The 20,870-nt window shown below is 42.9% G+C and overlaps 1 protein-coding gene across 5 annotated transcripts; it reads left to right on the top strand.

Annotated features, from left to right (window-relative positions):
• The first annotated feature begins 132 nt into the window (after positions 1-132).
• On the top strand, positions 133-20,484 carry Polh (DNA polymerase eta). 5 transcript variants are annotated; one of them, XM_048347702.1, is made up of 11 exons: positions 133-318; positions 2,522-2,667; positions 2,831-2,965; positions 4,652-4,869; positions 6,586-6,755; positions 9,973-10,076; positions 11,785-11,904; positions 13,071-13,194; positions 14,070-14,135; positions 16,506-16,675; positions 19,088-20,248. In XM_048347702.1, exons 2-11 carry the CDS (start codon positions 2,531-2,533, stop codon positions 19,962-19,964), a joined length of 2,121 nt encoding a protein of 706 aa, XP_048203659.1. In that variant the 5' UTR covers positions 133-318; positions 2,522-2,530; the 3' UTR covers positions 19,965-20,248. The 5 variants fall into 5 exon arrangements, 4 of the variants coding, with proteins under 4 accessions (XP_048203659.1, XP_048203658.1, XP_048203661.1 ...); XR_007211181.1 differs by lacking the exon at positions 133-318 and adding an exon at positions 20,453-20,484 and having other exon boundaries at positions 2,373-2,667; positions 19,088-20,198; XM_048347701.1 differs by lacking the exon at positions 133-318 and having other exon boundaries at positions 2,373-2,667.
• The last annotated feature ends 386 nt before the right edge of the window (positions 20,485-20,870 follow it).

Below are 20,870 nucleotides of genomic sequence, written 5' to 3'. Positions count from 1 at the left end.
CGGAGACGGAAGGGCCCCGGTGCGCAGGCGCCACGCCCGCCTCCCGGCTCCTCCTCCTCCCCTTTTCATTCGCGCGCGCGCGCGCGGCCGGAGTCTGAGTCGGTCGGAAGGAGTCTGTGGAGAGAGGATCCCTTGGCCGGATCTCCCCGGGACTTGCGGCCGTTGTCCCGGCCGGGATCCTTGGCGACGCCGGCTCGCACTCAACGCTGTCACGCAGAGCAAGTCCCGCCCGAGCTCTCCCGGCCTCTGGGAAGGCGGCCGGAGGCTGTGGGCGCCCTCGAGCCCGCGGCGTCCGCGGCCCGTCGGCAGCTCTGACAGGTGAGCGTGTCCCCGCGGCGAGGAGAGCGGGAGCCGCTCCGCGCCGCTCCGCTCGGACTTCCCGCTCGTCCTCCGCTCCCGGGGGCCACGACTGGAGACGCCGTGGGTCAAAACTAAGAGAACGCGCGCTGAGGCCGTGGAGGCCCCGAGGTCGCCCCCCACCAGCTCCTTCCGGTGCTCTGTGCTGCTGGTCATCTGCTTGCTTTTGTTTTCCTCTTCACACTTGTTCTTATTTTCCTGGGTGTGGTGCTGCCGGGTCGCCCCCCAAGTGGCTTTAGTGCAGGTCGGGATCGGTCGAGATAGTGAAAGAGGAATGAATAAACGTAGTTACCGGGGGTTCGTGTAGTTTTGATGGTTTGCCAAATAGTGCAGGTAAGATTTCCAAGTAGATGTCATCGCTACCAGAAAGCAGAGTTTGGGAAGGAAAACGTTGTGTCATTCCCCGCTGAAGAAACAAGAAACGTAAAAAGAGAATAAACCTATGATTGTTATGGTGTTCCAAAATCCCCTAATTGTTTTTTCCAACTTAGATATTCCTAGATATTTTAGGCCTTGGAGACTACAAAGCCTCTGCCACGACTTTTCAGTTCTGCAACTGTAGTCCAAAAAGCCAAAGAGGGCTGGGAATATGGCCTAGTGGTAGAGTGCTTGCCTCATATTCATGAAGCCCTGGGTTTGATTTCTCAGCACCACATATATATATACATACATACATACATACATATATATAGCCAGAAGGACCCTTTGGCTCAAGTGGTAGAGTGCTAGCCTTGAGCAAAAAGAAGCCAGTGACAGTGCTCAGGCCCTGAGTTCAAGCCCAGGACTGGCAACAAAAATTTAAAAAAAAAAGAATTATTCATGGCTTGAATATTTTTACTTATTTTTTTTCTTTTTCACTCATCTTTCACCTTTGTAGTTGCTTGACACTTTTTTGAAGATGAACGTTAATATTTGAAAAACTTATTTTAGAATACAGTTGGGTGCTCACTCAACTGTATAATCTGCGATTTTCATATTTAAATCGTGAGCTGCTCTTGTTCCCCTATCTTATTTACAATAGGTCAGTGGTTCCCCAACTCTGTTGCACGTTGGATGCTGAGCCCATTTGTATGCACCTGTTGGCTATTTATATATCTACTTTTGTGAAATGTTTAGTTCTTTTGAGGATGAATATTTTTAATGCTTTTACTACTCATTACTTTCATGAAATCATACTAATTATCCTGGCAGCCATATATAAAAATGTCTCATATTCTTTTGTTTTTTAATGCCAATACTGAGGCTTGAATTTATGATCTGATTACTGGCCCTGGGCTTTTTTGCTCGAGGCCAGCATTTTAGCCATAGCTCCACTTAAACTTTTTGGTGATTAATTACGAATCTCATGGATTTTTTTCCTCAGAGTTGGCATTGAACCATGATCCTCAGATCTTGGTCTCCTGAGTAGCTAGGATTACAGCAGTGAGCCACCAGTGCTCAGTGCCTCTCATTTTTATTAGTTGCCATGCTCTTGTGCTTATGTTAATTCATCTGTAAAATATGGAAAGACAGTTTCCCCTGGCATTTTAGATTAAGTATATTTCTTGTTTGTTTTTTTTCTTGGCCAGTCCTGGAGCTTCAACTCTGGGCCTGGATGCTGTCACTGAGCTCCTTTTGCTCATGGCTAACACTCTACCACATGAGCCAAGGTGCCACTTCGGGCTTTTTCTAAGTAGAGATGAGAGTTTCATGGACTTTCGTGCCCAGGCTGGCTTTGAACTGCAATCCTCTGAGCTCAGCCTCCTGAGTAGCTAGGGTTATAGGCATGAGCCACCAATGCCAGGCTTAGGATCCTTCCTCCCTCCCTCTCCTTCCCTCTTCCCTTTTATTTTATTTTCTCTTTTATTTCCTTCTTCCTTTTCTTCCTTTTGGCTGGTCTTGGGCTTGAACTCGGGGCCTGGATGCTGGTCTTGGGCTTGAACTCAGGGCCTGGATGCTGTCCCAGAGCTTTTTTGCTCAAGGCTAGCACTCTACCACATTGAGCCACAGCTCCCTTCCAGTTTTCAGTTGGTAATTGGAGGTCTCTTGGACTTTCCTGCCTAAACTGGCTTCAAACTTCAATCCCAGATCTCAGCCTCCTGAGTAGCTTAGATTATAGGCATGAGCCACCAGCTCCCAACAACTAGGTGTATTTCTAATTGTCCATAAAAATGTTGTCTTCCAGGAAAAAAAAATGGCTCCTGGACAGGATCGAGTGGTTGCTCTGGTGGACATGGACTGTTTTTTTGTTCAAGTAGAGCAACGGCAAAATCCTCATTTGAAGAATAAACCTTGTGCAGTGGTACAGTATAAAACATGGAAAGGTGGCGGGTATGTATCATTGTTATAGTTACAACTACCAGTATTTTAATCTATGGCAATACAATGCTGTGCTAGGTATCTTTTTTATGTTTATACCTTACTCATGTTAAATTTTGGTTGTTTTTGCTTGTGATCATGTAATACTTCTCCCTCTTTATTTTTCTAACCTTAGAATTATTGCAGTGAGTTATGAAGCTCGTGCATTTGGAGTCACTAGAAACATGTGGGCAAATGATGCTAAGAAATTATGTCCAGATCTTCTACTGGCACAAGTCCGTGAGTGCCGTGGAAAAGCTAACCTCACCAAGTAAGAAAAGACATTGCTTAAAGGGACATAGAGGAATTGGAAATAATAGTGGAACTACGTTTGCAGATTTTGTTTTGTGGGCTTGGGTGTGGCAGAGGTAAAGTGCTTGCCTAACATTCATGAGACCCTGGGTTCCCATCCCCAGTACCAAAGAAGGAAAAAGAGAGTGCAAATAAAATCTGAAAAGGTTCTCTTTGGTCAGTATCTTGTCTCTGAAATGAAAACAGATGTTTAGTAATAGTAATGTTTAGTAATATGTGGTTTAGTAATAGTTCAGAACCATTATTATAATGGCTGCTGTCTTTGACACTCATTCAGTTCCTTAATTGTATAAAAATTGGTTGTTATAGTTGAAGCTTAATATCTATTGCAGAAAAGTACTTGTGAGACTTTTATCTCCAATTAACCACTCAAAAACCAGAAGTGGAGCTCTGGCTCAAGGTGGTAGAGTACTAGTCCTAAGCAAAAGAGCTGTCAGACACAGTGCCCAAACCCAACAACAACAAAAGCTCAGGACAATATCCAAGCCCTCAGTTTAAGTCCCAGGACCCAAACAGAAAGCAAAACAATAGTCTTCCAAGGAAGGTTCAGCAGACTTTTAGTGAGTATCTAGAATTATTTGCTAGAGTTAAAAGAGCCAGAGAGACAAGGGTGGGGGGGGGGCTGGAGAGAGAGAGGAGAATTCTTTGCCAAAGTTGAATAAAATGAAAGATTACTTTGTGAATTTAGCTGCCTCCAAGTTGAGCCTTAGAATGAGAGACACATATAGGGTAGGCACAAGCCCCAGCCATTGTAACTATCCCAGTAGCTAATATGCTAAGTACTGAGCATATATTCCAGGTACTGCGTTAAGCTCTTCATAAGCTCTCATGCCTTTTAAATCTGGCATTATTTTAAGTATTTAAGTATTACTTCCCCTTTCATAGGGAGGTTAAGTAATATAAATTCACACACAGCAAGCAGATGACTGAGGATTCACATGTTTTTTTCAGAGTCTAGTATCCACAGTCTCACAGTACACTATTTTGTGTAGTGTAGTATGGTGTAGGGACCATCCTTTGACTTGGGATCTGGGGGGGATGTGCGCGGGCATGCGCATGTACACACACATGCATGCCAATGTGCCAGTGTCAGTACCGGTTCTTGAACTCAGGATCCTCCGTTCTTGCTTGACTTTTTCCCTCAAGGCTTCTTCACTCCTACCACTTGAACCACATCTCCACTTCCAACTTTTTGCTAGTTAACTGGAGATAAGAGTCTCACAGATTTGTCTGCCTGAGTTGGCCTCAAACTGTGATCCTCAGATCTCAGCCTTATGAATAGTTCAGATTATAGATGTGAGCCATCAGTGCTGTGCTATTTTCTTCTTTTTTAGAGCGATCTCTGCTGTGTAGACATGTTAAGGATCTGGGTAGTTTCTGCCTTGGCGATGCTAGCATTTCACTAAAATTTTTGGCACTGCTTCTTCTTCCTTGCTTTTTTACAGGGGGAGAGGGCTTATATCAGTTATACAGGTGTTGCCCTGATCATCTGGCTGCTGGTTGATCCCTTCGGTTATGTAACTAGTTTCTGTTAAACTACTTGTTTCTTGATTATGGAAATTATTGTTTGTTATGAGAGGGAGAGGTTGGTACCAGTAAATTTAAGTTTACCTTTGTTGCCTCTATGTGTGATCCTTATCCTTAGGTACCGAGAAGCCAGTGTTGAAGTGATGCAGATAATGTCTCGTTTTGCTATCATTGAACGTGCCAGCATCGATGAAGCTTACGTAGATCTGACTAGTGCCGTACAAGAGAGACTTCAGAAGTTGCAGGGTCAGCCTATCTTGGCAGACTGGCTGCCAAGCACTTACATTGAAGGATTGCCTCAAGGTCTTCCAACAGCAGAAGAGGCTGTTCAGAAAGGTATTTCCATACCATTGCTTCTGCTTCCTGCCTTTGGAACCCGCTTTGCTTGGCCAAGCTGATTCTTCATGGAATGGTCCAAAGGAATCTTAAAGTACAACCTGAATTTCAAAGACTCATGTCGGAAGATATACAATCCATTTATCTTTCCAGGTATATGTATATTGAGAAGCTATGATTTTTATATAAAAGTAAATATCTCTTTGGATACCACTAGTTGGCCAAGTGTGGTGCCTCATGCTTATAATCTCAAGAGGCAGAGTTTGGGAGGATTGCAATTTGAGGCCAAGAAAACAGCCAAGATGAGTCAATCCTGTAACCACAGGTACACATAAAGAATAGGTAGGAGGATCATGGTCAAAGGCCAACCTAAAGACACAAGATATTTGAAAAATAAAGGAAAAAAGAACTGGAGTTGGGAAAATAAATTCCTTTGGTTGGATTTTAAACTACACGGCTATAATTAGCTTCTAAAATACATATAAGTTTAAGTTTAGATTAAGTCTTGAGTTAATTCTGAATTTTTTCTTTTTTGCTGGTTCTGGAACTGAACTCAAGGCCTGGGCACTGTCCCTGGGCTTCTTTTTAGTTAAGGCTAGCACTCTACCACTTGAGCCACAGCGCCACTTCTGGCTTTTTCTGAGTATGTAGTTTATTGGAGATAGGAGTCTCATGGACTTTCTTGCCTGGGCTGGCTTTGAACCGCAATCCTCAGATCTCAGCCTCCTGAGTAGATGGGATTACAGGTGTGAACCATCAGCACCCTGCTTGAATATTTTCTAACTAGGGAAGATGTTCAAGGGCAAACTGAAGAAAACTCAAGGAAACAAGGGAAGAAATACATGCTTTTTAAATCATTGCTCATAGATTGAGGATGAAGCTCAGTAGCAGAGTGCTTGCCTAGCACATGCAAGGTGCTGGATTTTTCTCCCCAGCACCACCACCAAAAAGAAGCCATTATTCATGAAAGATATTACTAATATAAAATATGTGTTGCACATAAGCACTGTCAGGTTCAATTTACGCTGAAGCTAAGGCTGCTGCAGTAAGTGTGAAGAAGAAATTGATCTCTTTGTCAGTACTGAGGTTGAGCTCAGAGACTTGTGCTTGCTAGACAGGTACTCTATCACTTGAGCCAACTCTGCCAAACTGAAATTGATCTCTTTTAGTTAATATACTATTTATTTATTTATATATTTTTTTGCCAGTCCTGGGCCTTGGACTCAGGGCCTGAGCACTGTCCCTGGCTTCCTTTTGCTCAAGGCTAGCACTCTGCCACTTGAGCCACAGCGCCACTTCTGGCCGTTTTCCATATATGTGGTACTGGGGAATTGAACCCAGGGCTTCATGTATACGAGGCAGGCTCTCTTGCCACTAGGCCATATTCCCAGCCCCAGTTAATATACTAAACTAGCTGCCATTTTGTTTTATGAAAACCTACATATCTGAAGTACCTGAAACCCCAGCATTTCTGCACTAGATCATATAGAATGAGGACAAGTGCATTCTGGAAAATGTGTCATATATGATTTCATCATTGTGAAAAATCTAGTTACACAAACCTGGTTTAACCCATCACACACATAGGCTTCTAATAGTATACACTGTCATATTTGTACTCTTTCATTGATGAAATGTCACTATTTGGCATTATTATTGGTATTTTTTAAGTAACATTTTAAAGCTATCTAAATGTGACCTCACTTTTTTTTTCAGAGGAAATGCGAAAACAAGGCTTACTTCAGTGGCTGGATTCTCTTGAGATTGGTACCAGCAGCTCTCCAGATGTGCGGCTCACCGTAGGGGCAGTGATTGTGGAGGAAATGAGAGCAGCCATAGAGAGGCAGACTGGTTTCCAGTGTTCAGCTGGAATTTCCCACAACAAGGTGAGGCTCATCATCACTATCTTTCATTAAATACAGCAAGGATAGATATAAATGAGGAATTCAAATGATTACCGTGGACCTTGTGATGAGTTTTTATTTAGAATTCACGTTGGGGTCTAAAGCTTTAAAGTTTTAACATAAGACTTGACATTGCATGTGTACTTTCTTCAGAAGCAGGCTGAAAATTTATAGGAAATGTTCACCTTGGATAGGTAAATCCAAAGCAGAAATTCCTTAATGACTGGTAAGAGAGATTCATCTTGGAAATTTTATGTGTTACCCTGCATTAATATTTTTTGCAGACAAGCACTCGCCACTGAGCTACACTCCTAGCTCTTGGCTTTTTTGAGACAAGGTCTTACTATGTAAATCAGGCTAGCCTAAAATTCATGCTCTTCCTGCTTTCACCCCTGAGTACTGGCATTACAGGCGTGCATTACCATGACTACTTAACCCATTTCTTTTATTTTCACTTGAATTGTCTGTGTTTGTTCTTTGCCGTATTGCTCTTGCTAAGCAGGTGCTTAGCAAGGTGCCCTTTTTTGCTAGCTATTTTTCTAATAGGTCTCTTTGTGCCCAGGCCAGGCTGAACTGTGACCTTCCTATCTATGCTTCCTTCCTATCTGGGATGACAGGTATATGTATGCCACCACAGCAGCTTTTTTATTGGTTGAGCTGAAGTCTGGAGAACTTTTTGCCCACACTGACCAACAAACAGAATCCTCCCAATCTCTGCCTATCAGGCAGCTAGGATTACAGGAGAGAGCCACCATACCCAGCCCCTATATTAGTTACTTTGTGGAATTGCTTGGGTGTTTTATGCTGTGCCCATTTCTGTTTATAGTGGGAGTAGCAAGAAAAAAAGCTATAGTAAAAAAATTACTAATTTGGACCACGTTTAGTTTAGGAGATACAAACAATTCTCAATAACCCAGGAGCAGAATAACTAATTTTCTGATTAACTGTGAATAAAGCACAGGGGGTTGGGGCCTTCATCCCCTTCTGACTAAGTGGCCACCTTCTCCCTCTGACTGGAGAAAAGTCGCCAAACTGCCCAGGGAAGTTTTTGTTTTTCAGGTTGAATGGAGGAAGAAGAAACAATAGTCCCAATAAAATTTAAATCTGGCTAGTTAATACTGCCTGGTAGAAGTTTCTAGAACATCTCTAGTGAATTTAAGGAATGATTTTAATATTTAAAAAAATTTTTTTGTCTTTTTTGAGACAAGGTGTCACTGTATAAACTAGTCTGGCTTAGAACTTTTAATCTTCTAAGCTGGGTTCCAGTGACTCGTGCCTATAATCCTAACTACTAAGGAGGTTGAGATCTGAGAATTGCACTTTGAAACCAGCCTAGGTAGGAAACTCTGAGACTCTTACCTCCAATTAACTACTCAGAAAAGCCAGTATTGGTGCTGTTTCTCAAGTGGTAGAGTGGTGCTAGTCTTGAGCACAAAGAGGCTCAGGGATAGTACTCAGACCCTGAGGTCAAGCCCCAAGACTGGCAAGAAAAAACAAAACAAAAAACCTTTTAATCTTCAAGCCTCTGACTCCACCCAGGATTACAGACATGAATGACCATACCTAGCTTATTTTTTTCATCTTAAAATTATTGAAAAGGTGTTTGTTAATGGAAATGATTTCAGCCCAATATGAGTCTCACACATGAATTATGATGTTTCTAAAACTCATGACCCAAAATGGTAATCAAGAAGTGTAGGTGGATCTGGGAGTGTGGCTAAGCGGTAAGAGTGCTTACCTAGCATAGCACGTAGGAAGCCCTGGGTCCGATTCCTCAGCACTACATACACAGAAAAAGCCCGAAGTGGCACTGTGGATCAAGAGGTAGAGTGCTAGCTTTGAGCAAAAGAAGCTCAGGGACAGTGCTCAGGCCCTGAGTCAAGCCCCAGGACTGGCAAAAATAAAAAAGTGTGGCTGGGCGCTATTGGCTCCTGCCTATAACCCTAGCTACTCAGGAAGCTGAGATCTAAAGATGAAGATTCAAAGCCAGCCCTGGACAGACAAAATCAAGATATTGTTGTCGTCGTAGTTGGTCATAGGGCTTGAACTCAGCGCAGCTGGGTGCTGTCCCTGAGCTCTTTAACTCAAGGCTAGTGCTCTACCACTTTGATCCAAAGCTTTAATTCCTTTTTCTGGTGGTTAATTGGAGGTAAGAGTCTCATAGACTTTCCTGCCTTGGCTGGTTTTGAACCATGATCCTCAGATATCAGCCTCCTGAGTAGCTAGGATTACAAGTGTGAGCCACCAATGCCCGGCTTCCCCTCTCCCCCCAAAGATACTTATCTTCAGTTAACCAGCAAAAAGTGGGATGTGGAGGCATGGCTTAAATGGTAGAGCAAGAAAAGTTTTGTGAGTATGGCGGCCCTGAGTTCAAGCCCCAGTACCAGAAAAAAAAAGTGGGGGGGGGGGGGACTGGGAATGTAGCTTAGTGGTAGAATGCTTGCCTGACATGCATAAAGCCCTTCCTCAGTACCACATAAACAGAAAAGCTGGAAGTGGCTCAAGGTGGCAGACTGCTAGCCTTGAGCAAAAGCAGCTCAGGGACAGTGCCCAGGCCCTGAGTTCATGTATAAACAGGGTAATAAAACAAATTTGCCTAAGCATGTTCATATGGACACAGTAAGAAAAGCATCTTGAGTTTTTTTGTTATTGTTTCACTGTGTTCTGAAGCTCTCATGGTGGAAAGACCTCAAGGAATAGATGGGAAAGGGGGAAAAAATGACTAGAAGAAATGAGAATGGAGCTGTAGGAGGAAGAGTTAGGATCATCACAACCAGATCATGATTTCCATTGGAGATGTTGTGGAATATAAAGTCCTAGAGATGGTCTGAGTTTCTGGATCTATTTAGTTTCTAAGTTGAAACGTTTAGTTACAGCCCTTAAGCTGTGCCGTGTGTGTGTGTGTGTGTGTAATATTTACCACCTCTGTAGGTGGATTAGTAATACTCAGGTTTGGGTTTGTTTTTTGGGTTTGGGGTTTTTTGCTAGTCCTGAGGCCTGAACTCAGGGCCTGAGCACTGTCCCTGGCTTCTTTTTGCTCAAAGTTAGCACTCTACCACTTAAACCACAGTGCCCCTTCTGGCCCTTTCTATATCTGTGGTGCTGAGGAATTGAACCCAGGGCTTGATGTATATGAAGCAAGCACTCTAACAGTAGGCCATATTCTCAGCCCAGATTTTTACACTTTTCATGTTTCCAGGTCCTGGCGAAGCTAGCCTGTGGTCTAAACAAACCAAACCGCCAGACTCTGGTCTCACATGGGTCAGTGCCGAAGCTCTTCAGCCAAATGCCAATTCACAAAATGTATGTATTCAGGAAGCACCTAAGAGTTCCTTCTTGGTCATGTAAAGATGCTTTCTGCTTGTAGTGCCTTTTGTTCCTCAGAAAGGATTAGAGCCAGGAAATAGAAGAGAGAGGCTACACAGATAATTTTGAAAAACACAAAACATTTTCTCAATGAATTTTCAGTTTGGGATAGTATATTGAATATATTAATCCTGAATTTTAAAGAAATGAACTAAGTGTTGGTTATTTGTTCTCTTTTTATTCAAGTCAGTCAATATAAAGAAAGAAATAGGAATTTTATATTTTGTTACTTTTAAATCAAGGTGCTCAGAACTGCTGACTTATTCTCAAGCTAGGCATAAAAGCACCCAAATCAAATGAATAACTAAATTGTGCCCACAAATTGTTCTTGACGAGGGTACTTGACAAGGGTTAGATAGATATGATATGACAATTTTGGAAAATAATAAAGGTGCTGTTATATATCTGAATTGGAGTGTTTGCTAAATGAATTGTGTAATTACCAAAGTTTGCACACAAGAGTGCTTGCCTTGAGCAAAAAGAAGCCAGGGACAGTGCTCAGGCCCTGAGTCCAAGCCCAGGACTGGCAAAAAAAAAAAAAAAAAAAATCACCACTACCCCCAAAGTTTGCACACAAACCAGGTGCCAGTGGTTCATGCCTATAATCCTAGTTACTCAGGAAGATTAATGTTTGAAGACTGTCAAGGCAGAAAAGTCCACAACACTTATCTCCAATTAAGTAGCAAAAAGTCAGAGGTAGAGCTGTGGAGTTAAGGGACAGCACACAGACCTTGAGTTCAAACCCCATTACCAGCACAGAAAAAGAAAGGGGAAGAAGTTCACACACAAAAAAGTAATGTGAGAAAGATTTGTGAAAGGGGGTGAGATTTTATGGTGAGGTTCATCATAATGTAAAGAGTCAGCCAAGAACAGTAAAGCAGTACTGGGGAATTGTTTTACAAAAAGAAAGGAAAGGCTAGTGTGTTTTCAGTGGACTGAAATATGAACTAGTTCACACTGATGAAGGCAAGTAATGAAAGCAAGCTGAACACAGGTTAAGGACACATAATGTGCATCAAAGACTAGTTTCAAAATTTTTATTTATGCCAGGCGCAAGTGGCTCACACCTGTAATTCTAGCTACTCAGGAGGCTGAGATCTGAAGATTGGTTCAAGCCAGCCTGGCCAGAAAAGTCCCTGTGAGACTTATCTTCAATAAACCACTCAAAAACCAGAAGTGGCACTATGGCTCAAGTGGTAGAGCACTAGCCTTGAGCACAGAGAGGCTCAGGGACAGCACCCAGGCCCTGAGTTCAAGCCCCACAACCAACAAAAAAATAACAAAATTAAAATTATATATATATATTAACCATATTAAGTATAAAATGTGATAACCAAGGAAAAGATTTGTTTTGGGATTGGAATTTTAATCTTAGAATGGGATAAATAGGTCTTACACAATTTTATGACAATAGTAATGAAAGACTAATTTTTTTTAAGCTGTTGTTAATTTTCCCATGTCTTAAAACTCTCAAGAGTATCTTAATTCCTATAATCATCTAGCCTCACTCTGGAAAACTTCCAAGTATATAGGACTAAACATGCTCTTGTTCCCCTGGATCTTTTGGAAAAGAGTAGAATGTCCTGAATTGCTATTAATTAGATACTTAGGTTGTGACCTGTCAATTCTTTATGTCCATTATCAGCCGTAGTCTGGGAGGAAAGCTTGGGGCCTCTGTCATTGAAATCCTAGGAGTAGAATACATGGGTGAACTAACCCAGTTCACGGAATCCCAGCTACAGAGTCATTTTGGAGAGAAGAATGGGTAAGTGATTCACATTATCTTTCAATCATAACCTTTATGGATATGCTAAACTCAAATGGAGACAAAAGCAGCAAACAAAATCTAAACCTATCTTTAGGTCCAGGTAATTTCACTAATTGGTTCTTGGTTTAAAATATTTTATGGGCTGGATGCCCATTGCTCATGCCTGTAATCCTAGCTACTGAGGAGGCTGAGATCTGAGGATTGCAATTCAAAGCCAGCCCATGCAGACAGTCCCCAAGAGACTCATCTCCAATTAACCACTCAAAAACCGAAGTAGTGCTGTGGCTCACGGGGTAGAGCGCTAGCCTTGAGCAGAAAAAGGCTCAGGGACAGTGCCCAGGTCCTGAGTTCAAGCCCCACGACCAACAAAAACTATATATTTTATGAGCTGGAAGCATGGCCCAAGTGGTAGATAGCAAGTATAGGACCTTGGTTCTAACTCCAGTGCTGAAAAAAAGTCACTGTGTTCTAGCAGTCTAGATTTTTCATATGCCCTGGGGGTTGACTGATAGGAATTGTTACTTTAAAGCTTAAGTATATACTATTATATAGTTTTTACGATACATTATTATTAATATATTACTATTTTAAGATCTTTACATTTCAGTCCTGGAGGCTATGAGGCCAGGGTTGTTGATGCACTTGGGAGGTGGAGGCAAGAAGATCACAAATTTGAGGCCAGCCTCACATTTGATCTCAAAAGAACCCCCCAAAAAATGGGAACAGGAATTTTGTGACTTTGCCAAAATGTGAATGATGACTTGGCTTTACAAAACAGAGTAGATGTTCCTTTTGCCAATATTTTTATTGTGCTGGAATTGAGGGCAGGGGCTTTGTCAGAGGCCAAGTATACTTAATTTGGACACTATTTTTTTTTTGGCCAGTCCTGGGGCTTGGACTCAGGGCCTGGTCACTGTCCCTGGCTTCCTTTTGCTCAAGGCTAGCTAGCACTCTACCACTTGAGCCACAGCGCCACTTCTGACTTTTTCTGTTTATATGGTAGTGAAGAATCAAACCCAGGGCTTCATGCATGCTAGGCAAGCCCTCTACCACTAAGCCACCTTCCCAGCTGACACATTTGTTCTATAAGCAAGATAAATGAGTAATATTATGTATATTATGTTATGAGATATTATGGTAAAGTCCTCTAATGGCTTTCTTAGGTCTTGGTTATATGCCATGTGCCGAGGGATTGAACACGATCCAGTTAAGCCCAGGCAGCTACCCAAAACCATTGGCTGTAGCAAGAATTTCCCAGGGAAAACAGCTCTGGCTACGCGGGAACAGGTAGGCGGGCATTTGTGGCAGAACATTGCCTCTTTCACAGAAGGGGTTAGTGTGTAGAGTTGGTATCCGTGAAAGCTTTACTAGCTTAGTTGGGACCTCAGTAATGTCTAAAGGGAAGTTTCTTTTTTGGTGTTGAAATTGACTAACTTTTTTTTTCTTTTCTTTCACCTAAAAAGAAATAAAATCTACTGAAATCCTAAATGGAGTTTCTTTTCAGTCTGTAGAAACATGGAAAACCTACTGAATTATGTCCGTTTTTTTGTGGGTTTTTTTGGGTTGTTTTTTTTGCTGGTTTTCAGGGCCTGGGCAGAGTCCCTGATCTTCTTTGTGCTCAGGGCTAGCTCTGTGCCATTTGAGCCATAGTGCCACTTCTTTCTGGCTTTTTTTGAATAGTTTATTGGAGATAAGTGTCTCGCGGGGACTTTTCTGCCTGGGCTGGCTTCATACCACAATCCTTAGATCTCAGCCTCCTGAGTAGCTAGGACTACAGGCATGAGCCACCAGAACCCAGCCAGATATCTTTTTATCCCAGAACTGGAACATACCTGAAATTTTATCTGCTATGCCAATAGTTAAAGAGAAGTGAAAACCATTTTTTTAAACTTTTTTGGTCAGAGTCTTGCTTTCATAGCCCAGTCTTGTCTCAAATTTGAGACCCATTCTGCCTCAGCGTTCCTAACACTGAAATTATGTGTATGTATCCTGCCCAGGTGAAAATGAACATTTTGAACTTGAATAAGACAAAATACTGAGGTTTCTATGATCTAGTTATGGGAAGCCATTAGGTGCACAATTCTATGTGGGTTAGATCCGAACAAAGCTAATTGTGTCTAGGGTAGCTAGATGAAAATTTAAAAGTTTTGATACTTTTTTAGGTGCAGTGGTGGCTCCTACAATTAGCCCAAGAACTAGAGGAGAGATTGACCAAAGACCGAATTGATGTAAGATTTTCTTGATGCCTAGGGTGGGCTTTGGGATATAAATACGAGCTGTTCATACTTATTAAGGAGAACCAAAGATAGAAAAAGGATCCTGTGCTGAGGTCCGCATCTACGAGTCTACTATAATGATCAGTACTGTGGCTAGAATAGGCCTTCCGTGTTTGCTCCTTCTGGAGGCAAAGTTGTGCTGTTAGTGTATTCAATTTTGCCCACTAGGTGTCACTCAGTTTTCATCACTCCCTAAGTCCCTAGGGCTTCTCTGCCTTTAGGCTTCAAAGGACTGTGTGGATGAAAGGATTCAAGATACAGGAGATCCTGTTACTTTGCTGTTTAGAAATTCCACTGGCTTCCCTTCACACCTGAGTCATAGTAAGGATTTCTTTTAATTCTTCAATGATTTAGCCTCCAACTCTCTGGCCTCTTCTCCCCCTTGATTATTCTCCCCTCCACTTTTCTCCTTTCCTGTTTATTTTTTGGTGCCAATCCTGGGACTCTACTTCCAGCTTTTTTTTTTTTTTAAAGTCCTGGGGCTTGAACTCAGTGTCTAGGCCCTGTCCCTGAGCCTCTTTGTGCTCAAGGCTAGCAATCTACCACTTAAACCACAGTGCCACTTCTGATTTTTTTCTGAGTAGTTAATTGGAAGTAAGAGTCTCACAGACTTTCTTGCCTGGGCAGGCTTTGAACCACAATCCTCTGATCTCAGCCTATTGAGTAGTTAGGGTCACACAGCATGAGCCACTGGCACCCAGCTTGTTTTTTATTTGTTTTGTCAATTGTGGGGCTGGAACTTGGGGCCATGGTGCTGTCCCTGAGCTTTTTTGCTCAAGGCTAGGGTGCTAATACTTTGAACCAAAGCGCCACTTCTAGCTTCCAGCCTTTTAAATTTACTGGATATAATAGTCTCATGGACTTTTCTGCCCTGGCTGGCTGGCTTTCAGCCTGGATCTTCAGATCTCAGCCTTTGAGTAGCTGGGATTATAGATGTGAGCAGTGGTGCCCAGCTCACTTCCCACTTTGGGGGTAGTGAAGTAGAGATGAGTCTCACAGACTTTCCTGCTTGGGCTGGCTAGGATTCCAGGAATGAGCCGTTGCCACTCAGCTTAGCCTGCCTTCCCTTTTATGTAACATACATAGTAAACTTTCACTTTTGCACCTTTGGAGTTGATCCTTTTTCTTCTTTTTGGAGGGAGGGTTTAAGCAGGGGCTTACTATGTAGCCCAGACTGGCCTCAACTTTTTAATTCTTCATCAACCACCGAAGTGCTGGTATTACAGGCCTGTACCACTGGCCCCGGACTCGCTGTTCCTGTGTCTTAGAGAATCTTTGCTCATATGTTGAAATGTGCTTGCTCATTTTATTCAGATCCGTTCACATTTCACCCTCTCAAGAGGCCCTTCCCATGACAGCAGCTGCCGCCATCGTGCTCTGCCTCTCTCCAAGCACTTACTTTCTGTGGTCCTTTCCAGTACAAGCCTTCTCATTATCTGCACAAATAGTAGGCACTCAGTTTATATCTGTGTGGTTTTCATCAAACTTCGTAATTGCTGATTTGTGTTCTCATATAATACAGATCTCTAAAATGTATTTTCTTCAGAAATAATCTTGCTCTTGGCTCATTTGCCTTTTGGATATTTCTTTTCACTAGAACCTTTGGTTGAGGGATTCCTTTTGTCTTCCTGCATTTCTGCTCCTTGACCTCTCTCAGTTGGTGCACACTCACGGTATTCTGGCCTCCGAGCGCCATCTTCCTCTCTCCCCGCTGTCACTCTACACTGTCTTCCATGAGGGGGCACAAACTTCGTTTTTTCAACATACAATTATCACGGCAGAGAAAAGGAAGACTTCATTGAAGACAATGAGTTATCCAGTCTTGACATTGCTTTCCTGAGCTGTCTTCAGAAGTTAGAATGGCGCACAGGAGGTGTTGGTTAGAATCTTCTTGCCTGATGTCTCATTTTCACTGTCCCCTTCTCGTAGCCTGTCAGAAGAGCCTAGGCTTCCATATATTCTGTCATCCAAATTACGTCCTGTCCAATTGCTTTTCTATTCAGAAATACCACAGTGGTTTTTTTGTGGGATCATATTTTTGTTCAGAAAGTGAGATTATAGTGTTAAAAACTGTACTATTAGCATATAAGCATGAAAACAGGAAATATCTTTGTAGCTCTCAGTGTGTCAAACCTAGTGACTTGTGCATAACAGGGTGTGTGTGTAGTTTATCCAAGTGACACTGGAATAAACAGCTTCATTCTTGTCCTGGTTTTTTCACTGTTTCCCACCCATCCTGTTCCCCTTCCATGTAGTTCAGTATATAGAATTACATCGCTCCCAGTAACTACTTACAAGACCTCCATCCTTTCCCACACACAGAATGACAGAGTGGCCACCCAGCTGGTTGTGAGCATTCGTGTGCAAGGAGACAAGCGTCTCAGCAGCCTGCGCCGTTGCTGCGCCCTTACCTGCTACGATGCTCACAAGATGAGCCAGGACGCACTTGCTGTCCTCAGGAACTGCAGTACTGCTGGAACCCACACGGAATGGTGAGCTCTCTTCCCAGTCCATCTGTTCAACCAAAATGTATCCTATCTTAGCTCTAAAATTAGTAGGCTCTTTGCAGCTGGCTCCAGCACTTATTACAGAGGGGATGACCCTGAACTGAGGGAGGGAACATAGAGACTAGGCAGTGCAGTTGCAGCTGCCCTACCTGTATTTGGTATAGTCTGGTTCGCAGGGGTAGAAAGCAAGGTAACCCAATACTGTCTAAACTAATACTGTCTCTGCCTATCTCAGCTGCTATTGTCAGGAAATGACTACTTGCACTTGGAGAATATATCTCAAGTTTCAAGAATATTCTTGGAGCCTTGGAATATGGCTTAGTGATAGAGCGCTTGCCTAGCATGCATCAAATCCTGAGTTCGATTCCTCAGTGCCACATAAACAGAAAAAGCCAGAAATGGCACTATGGCTCAAGTGGTAGAGCGCTAGCCTTGAGCAAAAGAAGCCAGGGACAGTGCTCAGACCCTGAGTTCAAGTCCCAGGACTGGCAAACAAACAAAAAAGAATATTGTTGGGAATTTCTTTCTCACTCTTTGACTATTTTATCTTAAAAGCATTTTTCATACTTAGGTAAGTGATTTTTTTTTTCTCTGTATGTGGCGTTGAAGATGGGACCCAAGGCCTCTTGCTTAAGGGGGGAAGTGCTTTTCATGTGAGCTCAGCCCCTCTAATGTAACCTTTATTCACTGATAAGCCCTAACATTGCAGCTCAGTTCTAAGCTTAACGTAAGAGTTATTAACAAATTTCACTTCTGTTGGTCATGAAATGTAACAATATATGACAAAACCTGTTTTTAAAAAAATTCATTCAAAAAAAAATCTCATATTCTTTTTTTTGTTGTTGTTGCCAGTCCTGGGGCTTGAACTCAGAGCCTGAGCACTGTCCCTGAGGTTCTTTTTGTTCAAGGCTAGCACTCTACAACTTGAGCCACAGTGCCACTTCTGGATTTTTCTGTATATATAGTACTGAGGAATTGAACCTAGGGCTTTATGCATGCTAAGCAAGCACTCTACCACTGACACATTCCTAGCCCTTCATGTTCATTTTCTGTCCAGATAGTGATGATTTTCAGGAATAGAATCCTTTGTGTGTTTTTCTTTAGTTATTATTCAGATAGGGTCTTGCATTTTTGCTCAGGGCTACTACCCTCAAACTGCTTTCCTTCTACCTACACCTCCCACATAGCTGGATGTAGATAACAGGTGTGCGTTACTGTGCCTGGCTTGTATGTGAGGTAGGGTTCTTTCTCATTGCCAGGATTAGCCTCAAGCCACAGTCCTCCCAAGTGGCTGGAATTACTTACCTTAATTAGTTACTTAATATAGCCTCTTTCATTAATTTAAAAACGTATTCCAAATTGTGATTATAATTATGAAAGAAAGTTGTGTTTTCTTATAGATATACATTGAAGGTTGTAAAAAGTAAAAATGTTCAGTTCATCTAGGTTATTGCTTATCTGTAATCACAGCATTTGGGAGGCAGAAGCAGGAGAATCTCTAGTTTGAAGCCAGTCTGGGCTCTATACAACATTGAAACTGTCTCAAAAAACAATTACCCCCCCCCAAAAAAAAGAAAAAAAACCAAAAAACTTATATATGTTTTCACTATTAAACAGTTTTACAGGACCAAATGATAATTTTGGTACTATGTTCACATGAAACCTTATTTGAAAACTTTGATGCTAATAAGCTTTGGTATTCCTCTTAGTAATGCTAGAGAAACACCAAGATTATGAGTTATAAGACAGCCCCAAAGCAGGAGAGTGGGATGTCATCTTCATAGCCTTCAAACAGCACTTAATGCTTATCTCAATGAGGGAACTAATCTATGTAAGGAAAGCTTTTATCTTATGAAATTCACTTCACAGGAAAATGTATTTTGGCAAATGAACATAACCAGGAACTTTGTACCAGGAATATATTGAATTTTTTCTGAGACTAGGACTGACAACCAGAAGGAATTGCAAAATTACATTCTTCAGGAATTCTAGAGTAGAAAGTCTGTTAGGTGCCCAGTGTGAAACACAAGAATGGTAAAGAGGTTCTTTATGATTCAAGGATTTCCAATTGAAGTATTGTAAAGCTTTTGTGTTTCTTGAATAAAATCTTGTGCCCCAACCCTGAATTACAACCACTTTGGTTGTGGGACCCCAGCTATTTATTGAGAGGTGCAGTCTCAGGGTTCCCAAAGTGGCCCCATACAACCAAAATCACCTGGAAAACAGTTAGAAACTCAGATTTTCTGACCATCCCAGGTTTGCTTTCTCTGTTCTAAAGTGATACAAACTAAAGTTTGAGACACACACTGCAGTAAATCTAGTTTTGCCATGGCCGAGCCAGAAATTCTGTGAATTGAGCCTGAGCTCTGATGTCCGGTGTTCCTTGACTCTGCACAGGTCCCCGCCCCTCACCATGCTCTTCCTCTGTGCTTCCAAGTTCTCTGCCTCTGCCCCTTCAGCTTGCAAGGACATCACCGTCTTCTTGAGCAGTGACTCGGCTTCTGTGCCAAAGGTGCCAACGGGCAGCTCAGAAACGAAGACAGAGAGCAGCAGCCAAGCAGTGCCCGCCCTTAAGAAAGCACCTGCCTCTCTGGAATCGTTCTTCCAGAAAGCTGCAGAAAAGCAGAAGGTCAAAGAGGCTTCACTTTCACCTCTACCTACCACCGCCCCAACCACCACAGGAAGTTCACCTTCCAAGTCCTCCTTAGTTTTCAAAAGCAGCCGAGCTTTAGGAACGGAGTCCTTCTTTAAGCAGAAGAGTCATCTTTTAAAGCAGAAACAGCTCATCCGTTCTGCAGCTCCTGATCGCCCACAGAATCCCCAGTCCAACTCTGAAGAGCTGCCCCACTGCTTTCCAGCAGAGTGTTCAGGCAAAGGAGCCTCGACACCAGCGCATTCCACGGCAGCTCCTGCGGGGGGGAATTTGGCCCAGAACAGCCCAAACCTGCTTGTTTTCTCAGCTTCTGAGTCGCCAGAGGTGGCCCCAAAGGCACCTGCTCCCCCTAGTTTTATAGCTGCCGAGGACCAGGTCCCCTGTGGGAAGTGTGGCTCCCCCATACTGGCGTGGGAGATGCCCGAACACATGGACTACCATTTTGCACTGGAATTGCAGAAGTCCTTCTCGGAGTCCTGTTTCTCAAGGCCCCAGCCTGTTCCGATCCTGTCTCCTCAAAGCAAAAGAAATCCCAAGAGCCCCGCGGCCTCCAGGAATAAGCGCCCCAGGCTTGAGGGCATGCAGACACTGGAATCATTTTTTAAGCCATTAGCACAGTAGTGCTGCCCTCGGGCTTGCTGTAGGGTTTTCATATTTTATTTATAACATCAGGGAAATGTGGCTACGTTGGTTTCTCAAGGAAATCCTTAACTATGAATTTTTTAACACAAAAAAATCACAAGTCAGATATGGTGGCCCACCAAGGCAGCTGAGACAAGGGGATAAAGAATTTGAGGCCAGGGCTGGGAAGGTGGCTTAGCGTAGAGCACTTGCCTAGCACGCATGAAGCCCTGAGTGTAATTCCTCAGCACCACCACATCAGCAGAAAAGTCTGGAAATGATGCTGTGGCCCAAATGGTAGAGTGTAGCCTTGAGGACAGAGAGGCCTCAGGAACAGAGCCCAGACCTGAGTTCAAGCCCTAGGACCAGCAAAAAAAAAATTGAGGCCAATCTGAGCTATGTAGAGAAAACCCAACTCAAAATATAATCTGGGGCTGGGGATATGGCCTAGTGGCAAGAGTGCTCGCCTCGTATACAGGAGGTCCTAGGTTCAATTCCCCAGCACCACATATACAGAAAATGGCCAGAAGTGGCGCTGTGGCTCAAGTGGCAGAGTGCTAGCCTTGAGCAAAAACAAGCCAGGGACAGTGCTCAGGCCCTGAGTCCAAACCCAGGACTGGCCAAAAAAAAAAAAACAAAAAAAACAAAATATAATCTGGTTAAGTGCTAGGCTTCCACTTCTCCCTGTATGATTCTAATGCTATTGCAAATTAAAAACCTGTTCATTGAGCCTTTAATCTTAAGCGCTTAGGGGAAGCACCGCTGTATATAGTAAAAATAGGATGAGGCCATGTTGCCTAAGGGAACAAGTTCTAAACTCCCACAGTGCCTGGCTTTGAGCAAGGCATCTGTAAAAATAAAATTATTACCCTACAGACCATCTAAGACAGAAAATGATGTGCTTAG

This window comes from Perognathus longimembris, chromosome 6, assembly GCF_023159225.1.
Source record: "Perognathus longimembris pacificus isolate PPM17 chromosome 6, ASM2315922v1, whole genome shotgun sequence".
In the NCBI taxonomy this organism is placed as follows: domain Eukaryota; kingdom Metazoa; phylum Chordata; class Mammalia; order Rodentia; family Heteromyidae; genus Perognathus; species Perognathus longimembris.
The sequence above is the reverse complement of the archived record's forward strand: the minus strand, read 5'-3'. Positions and strand labels throughout refer to the sequence as shown.

Bases quoted from the DNA above. Each gene is read 5' to 3' on its own strand.
- Polh (XM_048347702.1), top strand. From the start codon at position 2,531: ATGGCTCCTGGACAGGATCGAGTGGTTGCTCTGGTGGACATGGACTGT. The intron at 10,077-11,784 runs GTATGTATTCAG...GTCCATTATCAG, and splicing joins CAAATGCCAATTCACAAAAT to CCGTAGTCTGGGAGGAAAGC. The intron at 13,195-14,069 runs GTAGGCGGGCAT...ATACTTTTTTAG, and splicing joins CTCTGGCTACGCGGGAACAG to GTGCAGTGGTGGCTCCTACA.